This window comes from Diadema setosum, chromosome 7, assembly GCF_964275005.1.
Source record: "Diadema setosum chromosome 7, eeDiaSeto1, whole genome shotgun sequence".
In the NCBI taxonomy this organism is placed as follows: domain Eukaryota; kingdom Metazoa; phylum Echinodermata; class Echinoidea; order Diadematoida; family Diadematidae; genus Diadema; species Diadema setosum.
The window spans coordinates 647,298-654,874 of NC_092691.1; the positions used below are offsets into that span (position 1 = coordinate 647,298).

Consider the following 7,577-nt stretch of genomic DNA (forward strand, 5'->3'; position numbering starts at 1 on the left):
GGTAAACTCAGGCGTCACTATTTTGACCCTAAACAGAAAAACCAACTTACCTCTCTCTTTTCCTTCTCAGCTGATTTCCTCTGCTCCTTAGCATAGAGCTTGGCAAACTTTTTCTTCTGGGCCTGTGAAACTTCTTCCCATCTCTAACACAGACAGATTCAAAGAAGAAATCAAACAAAAACAAAACACAAAGAACAACTAAACAGAATGGGTTAAAAAAAAAATGATGTAGATTTTAATCTTGGCACACAGAAATTTATGATCTAGTCACATGCTTTTCTCATGAATGTTGGTTAACTTCTATTCATTCTCAAAATCAGTACATTACACCATTTCTTAGTTTTCTTAGCTTTATTTAACACTGCATACTATCAATAGACCTATTGCAAAAAGCTTCACATCAGCAAAGTTTATCTTACCCAGCATTATGAGAAAATATATTCAAACTAAGAGCAGCATGGTAAGTCGCTGTGAAGTAGCACTTGGAACAATCACTGTAGCACTGAAGTTAGTATTGTCTCATTATCATCATGTCAAATTCAACTAGAAATGTCGCTTTGGCGACTGGTATGCCTCCGCCATAATGCATGATTTTCCCAATAGGTCTAGATAGTACATGTGGACACTGTGTGATTACATTTTCACAAAATTGGTAAAATATTGGAATTACAAGTTTGTCACAAATGTGTTGAATGTTCACCTTCCTTGACGTAGGTTTAATTGGATGAATAGGAGAGCATGTATCTAGGGATTTAAGGACTTTAACTTGACTTTGACCCATTCATACATTTAGGCATTGAGTAATTTTCAAGGTACAGGTGTGGAGCAAAAGTGCAATTGCTGAATTGAATAGTAAATTGTTACTATTTTCATCTGGCCCTTGACCCTAAAATTCATAAGATAATTACTTTCAGGTAGAACATGCATAATATGTACTAAGTTTCAAGGTAACTTGAGCAACTTCCGAGATATGGAGGAAAAAGTTAGTTCAGCACTTTCACTTGATCTTTGACCTTTTGACCTTTGAGGCAAAAAGAGAAAAAAAAAAAAACATTCCAGAGAATTTCTATTAGGTTACACACGCATACACCAAGCGTTAAAAAATAACCCTGCTGGCATTGCATAAATATGAGGGTAATAGTAAAATTTTGAAGTCTTGCACTTGACCTTTGACCCCTGACCTTTGACTCCATGAACCCTACATTCTCTAGATAATCACTTCCAGTCAGTACATGTATATACTATGTTCCATGAAGATACCTCGAACAATTTTCCAAGGTACGGAGAAAAAAAAGAAGTTTTAATATTTTTACTTTACCTTTTGACCTTTGACCTTTGACCTCATGACTCAAACTTTCACCAGAGAATCTTAATTGGGTAATACATGTATACACTAAGTTTCAAGAAAATCTCTTCAGGCATTCAATAGATATGGTGGAAACAGTGAAATTTTATGTATTTGACCCTGACCTTTTGACCTTTGACCTTTGACCTCATGACCCAAACTTTCACCAGAGAATCTTAATTGGGTAATACATGTATACACTAAGTTTCAAGAAAATATCTTCAGGCATTCAATAGATATGGTGGAAATAGTGAAATTTTATGTATTTGACCCTGACCTTTTGACCTTTGACCTCATGACCCAAACTTTCACCAGAGAATCCTAATTGGGTAATACATGTATACACTAAGTTTCAAGAAAATATCTTCAGGCATTCACTAGATATGGTGGAAATAGTGAAATTTTATATATTTGACCTTGACCTTTTGACCTTTGACCTTGAGCATGTGCACCCAAAAGTTGATAGGCACAACTTCACCCCCTAATACACATACATGCCAAGTTTCATTAGGATACCTCAACAGGTTTCGATAGTTACCTTGTCCACAAAATTCATTACGGAAGGACGGACGGACGGACAACCCGAAAACATAATGCCTCCGGCACCACTTCGTGGCGGAGGCATAACAAAAACTCGGGAGGTATACACTGTCTGAATGAATCATTCTTATTTGTGTTTTCAAGTCAGGCTTGTAAAATCAGCAACATTAAAGGGTGTGTGCAGTTCTGGTCGAGGCGAGGATTTAGCTTTTAACATTTTGGGAGATATTCAGAAACCACTCTATGAGATGTCAAAGAGCATGCAATTCTACGGGGTATCAAAAGTTGATTTGATGAAAATCGGTTTTGAAGTGGCCGAGACATCCAAAAACAAGGTGAAACAAAGAGATCCTAATAAAGTTGGGGCATGTAGTATTTTATTATTATCACTTTTTTGGATATCTCAGCCATTTGAAAACCAATTTTCATCAAATGAACATTGAATCCTTCTTAAAATTACATGTTCTTTCATATTTCACAAGAGGTTTCTCATTACCTCACTTAGGAATGTAAAAAACATGAATCCCCACCTTAACCAGTACTGTACAGCCCCTTTAAAATAAAGCCTACATTGAAGTAATTTGGATTCACTTTACAGATCAGTTTGGGATTCTGAAATCTCAACAATAAAGAAGTAAAAAAAGATAATCCTGTTTCTTTAGGTCTTTTGTGCTAATAAACATGAACCAAATCTCTATAATTCATGGTAATCAGCAGACTTGTTCCACAGGGAAACACATCTTTACATGTATATACGGAAAGATCAAAATGAGCCTTACCTCTCCTTCCGTCTTGGAATCACACATGAACTTGGGGAATGGTTCTCCCGAAGCCTTCATGGCCTTCACAGATAAAAACCACATCACAGAAAAGAGGGCAAAAAAATGTGGGTAAAGGGTTGATGTATAAAATCAAATAAATAACCAACTAAAAAAAAACCCACAACACTTTTTTCATGCAAGAGTGATGAAAGCTGTCATCAGATTTCTAAAACATCACATAGAATAGGCATGTTCTCACCCCACATATTGCAACTCAAGTTTTCTGTAATTTCAGGATTTGACAGCATTTCATTGAGGGTTGATGGAGACATTCATGGTTCCAATACCATTTCAACATTCAATGAAATAAACTTTTCAATTCAAGTTTCCTGGCTACCTCACTTTGGTGGTAATCTTTACTCTGTTGCAGTCTTGAGAATCAAATACAAAACCAGGGTCATGTGATGCAGCTGCTACACACAAACCATTCATGAGGCACTGAGGGATTGTATACACTGCTCCTTCAGTCTAGATGTAAAAACAACATCAACCACCTGATGTAAGAGTGTAGACAGAGATCAGAAGAATTACATGAAGCTAGGTACCTAAGCACTTACATACCATTGTACCTGAGTGCCGCAGCAAGTGAAATCGAAGCCAGGCAAGCATTTTGGAACGCCCCCCCCCCCCTACAAATCTACAAAGTCATCCATGGATACAAAAGCCAACAGATAATGACTGTTTAGTGATGCAACCCACTTTTAAAATGCCACTTCAACTTCTTTCAACACAATCTATCATTGATACATCATGAAGCCCAAATAGACTGAACCAAGTTTGTTACTTCAAAGTATCAGCATGCAAATGAATGTGTACTGTGTTATTCACAAGATATGTCTTTTAGCAAGTCCTTGACTTATAAGTGATTTTCTGTATCATTTTCTTTTATTTTTCATTCTGGACTTTCTTTTTGGGCAAGGAAAAAAGTAATGTTCGGACAAGCGTGCGCAACAATTTGAAAATCTGCTTGCCTGACCAGGCAAGTGGTGAAAAAAAGAAGAAGTTACACAGCACCCTGCATAAAGTGATACATTAAAAGAAAGTATTGAGAGTGTACTTACACACATGAGGGTTCTGAATGGTTTCAGCTCTGAGCCATCTCCAGTATCATCATTTCCCTCCTTCTCTGATATATACAGCACAGAAGGCTTGTCAGCTGGAAGGCATGAAGAAACAAAGGAGACACGAAGAGGTATGTACAAGAACAATCTAATTTGGCACAGATTTGGGGCTATTCTGTTTCCCTTGACCTTTCAACTGATTTAATCTAACATTCATACTTAGGTGCACATTGTAGTAAAGCATAATCAAGAACCATGAAAAGGAATGAGTCCAATGAGGAAATAAAGAACACGGAAAGACTTCCATATGTACCCCATTATACACTTCTCTGAAGTCCGCATTCCCCTAGGGCACTGAGATCAATGTTAACCTAACTCTAATCCTAACCCTAACCCTAATCCTAAACTGAGTAAACTCTAATCCTAATCACAAAGCCACCTAAACTTATTGGTTACTTATTGACCGATTCCGGTTCGTTGAGGGCAGCAGATAATTTGTGGCACTGGGCGCAGCCATTAGCTTAAATTGCGGTGTCCCAGCCGACCCCCCCACCCCACGGGCAACATGTTTATCGCGCACTTAGTAGCAGGAGTACGCGCACTTGTTACAAAGGTTCGCGCACTAAGCAAGCGTTCGAGCACTCAGTACGAGACGCCGAAGTGTATTGGCTAAAACAACCATGCATCAGTTTTCATTCCGTGCGCGTGCTAATGTAGGGAGAGGGGTGGGGGAGTGGGAGGGGGGGTCGGCCGGGACACCGCAGTAATGGCGCTGCCCGTGCCGATACACAAACAGCCTCACAGAATCGGTCAATACATAACGCATAGCTGGGGGTACATATGGAACTCTTTCCAAGAACACTTACATGTACATCATTCACTGATCATTAAAACATCAGACACCTCCTTTCAGTAGAATACCAAAAACACACACAACGCAGGCATTCAATCCACACAATGACATCATCATGTGATATCCACTGACTGACCCCAGCCCTGGTAAAGCTAAAGTTTACTCTCGTATGCCGGTGAAAAAAAACGGCCAGAGTACTGTATATTTGAATTTGGTTTTGTTCCTTTTCTTCAATTTTCATGAATTATTATTGCTGGAATCTCCATGGCCTAGCTATGGAGATTCCATGAAAAGTTGAACTCATTTGAAACTTATCTGAAAAGTTTCATGATGTTCACTTTGCAGTCTTTGGGAAGAAAGACTCTTACTCAGTCGTCAGGGTCTTGCAATTAACAATATAAATTGATAATTATCACCACTTTTTGTTTTTGTTTTTGTTTTCAAAAACTTCACTCATTAAACCCTTAAGGGACACTATTCAAATCCATCCATGCATATCCATTACTGGCATTAGGTTCTTTTCTAGAATACTCCTAGTTTTAGTTAGGCAGTGTATACAACCACACGCGTGTGTCTTTACCATCCAGCCACACGAGTGTGGTTGTAGCCATGGCCCGAGTTGCTGGATACAGCCACACTCGTGTGCAATGTACGTATAGGGATACACAAACGGTACGGAGAAGATGATCGCCGTGCGTGCATGTCAAACACGTAAACGCCACACAATCAGCTTGCTCACAAAGTGATGAAAGTAACCTCATTTTCATACCTTTTAATATTGTTATTTTACAAATATATTTTTTGCTCCATTCTCATCGTGTTTGCTTGATATGATGGGTTCAGAATTAATAGCAAAGTTACAACTGCTGCTAAATTGGTAATTGGGGTCTTTGGATTGATATCGCTATACTGCTGGTGTAGTGGTGGTGTGCTAGTGATCGCTCAGCGCAGCTGCAGCCTAGCCAGCGCAGTTGTGCCTCCCGCCCGCCTCAGCAGGGACCCAGACCCGCGCGCCGGCTGCCTGTGTATGCTGGATCATGGATGCGCGATTTGCGAGTACCTGAACGAACGAAGGCGAAGTCTCAATAACGACACGATGTATCAAAATCAATTGTAACATTAATTCACCTCATCAAATCAAGAAAATGAGAATAAAGTTAAAAATGAAAAAGAGTAAATTTGTCTAGATGGTGTGATAATATTAAATGGGAATAATCTAGGAGGCAGGTTCATGTTCATCGCTTTGCTGTGGTGCATGATCGAGTGTTGATGAGGCCACCGGCCACACACACTTTCCCACTACGCAATAAAAAGCTTCTCCGTGTGTGGAATTTGTGGATATGTACATTACACACGAGTGTGGCTGGATGGTAAAGACACACGCGTGTGGTTGTATACACTGCCTTTTTCGTTAGGGCCTAATAAAGGGGCTAAATTTAAACTAAAAAATTTATTGTTAAATTTACTTCGGCCTCTCGGTCCTCGGGGATAACCTTGTTGAAACTGGTAGCACATTGCCGATAGGTGTAGCATGATATCATATCACAACGTCTTTTCAACACATTTGGTCATTCTTGTTCTTGCTTTTTTTTTTTTACATTTTGATTTAAACTGTTTATATCTTGCTTTCAACCAATTCAGTCTACGGAAGAGTGGTTACAACACAGAATTCAATATGTGGGGCAACGCTTGTGTTACGAAGGCGAGGTACCGACACACACTGCACACGTTTGCATTGGATTCAATTTCGTGCGTGGCTGCATGCATCACCTCAACAGGCTGCTGCGACCCAACCCACATTCGGTCCTTCCCTCTCTCAATCAGCCTAAGAATCGGCATATGGTCAGTGCATGTGTCTCGCACAAGTCCTTTTACTGGGTTACCAATCATAAAAACGAAATGTAGTCACTTACCCATTGATAGCTTACTTGCAGTATCTGCTAAATCAGCCATTTTCTCTGATTGCAGTTTGGTTGAAAGCAAATGCCTAACAACTCGGTACCTTAGCTAGCTCACGAATGGTGTGGATACAAGTGGGACACGAAGAAGCGCACGCGTGTATTCTGCAATCGGATAGTATTGCATCATACTGTTCGCAGCCCGGCCCCAGGTGGCGATCAACAGATCAGACGGGATCCAGAAGGACACTATCGATGTACTAGTACTTGTGTGTGTGCTACGAATGTTTTGTTTGTTTGTCAGTTTGTATTATGTTTGCACGGCATGGTCCATATTCCAAACATACAAAAAAACCTACAAACATTTATATCATCATGTACAATATTATTAAAGCTGAGTTTCTTTCAACAGATCAGAAATGTTGTGTATATTTTTTTCTTCAAGATGCATGAAAATCAATTAAACAGTCCTGAAAGAAAAAAAAATAATGAGTCCACGCTGACCTCGACCTTGAGTGAAACTGATTCGAAAAGTAAAGGCCTATTGCTTTGTTGATTTTTTACACCTTACTTTGTAATTCCCCCTTGTGTAGGCATAATTATAGGCCTAGGAGCCCTATTGGTCCTACAGTCCCTGCGTTCTAATTCTGATGTGTAGACCCTATTCGATCCGCTTCAGTAAAATATATGCTTTACTATTTTCATTGTTTTCATATAGCATAGGCCTATTTAATTAAGTAATTTTAAAGAGGAGGTCAGCAAAAGTATATTAGAATTATTCTTATGATACACAAGTCTCTTGGCAAAGTCTTCATATGCTTTCAAATACACATAGCTTACATGTAGGCCTAATAGACAAAACACTGCATGCAGTGATTTGCATAATACTTCCAGGGAGCGATAGACCATTAGGTTTCTGAAAGCATACTGAATCTTCAGTTGCTGAAGGGTTAAGATAATCTGATTGCAAAGTTCATATGGCAATATTCCAAACAAACCAACTTTATGTGCTCATGACGAAAGAATGAATCTTCATGGCGTCATGAAGTGCATGTGTTC

General features: G+C 39.2%; 1 protein-coding gene across 1 annotated transcript in view; it reads right to left on the minus strand.

Annotated features, from left to right (window-relative positions):
* LOC140230404 (asparagine--tRNA ligase, cytoplasmic-like) overlaps positions 1-6,598 on the minus strand; it is a 32,849-nt gene extending 26,251 nt beyond the window's left edge. Inside the window, exons 1-4 of the mRNA XM_072310551.1 lie at positions 6,534-6,598; positions 3,768-3,862; positions 2,665-2,727; positions 51-143 (exon numbers count right to left, since the gene is read on the minus strand). Of these exons, the coding sequence (XP_072166652.1) occupies positions 51-143; positions 2,665-2,727; positions 3,768-3,862; positions 6,534-6,573 (291 nt within the window). The 5' untranslated portion in view covers positions 6,574-6,598. The remainder of the gene's footprint in view (positions 1-50; positions 144-2,664; positions 2,728-3,767; positions 3,863-6,533) is intronic.
* Between the last annotated feature and the right edge of the window lie 979 nt (positions 6,599-7,577).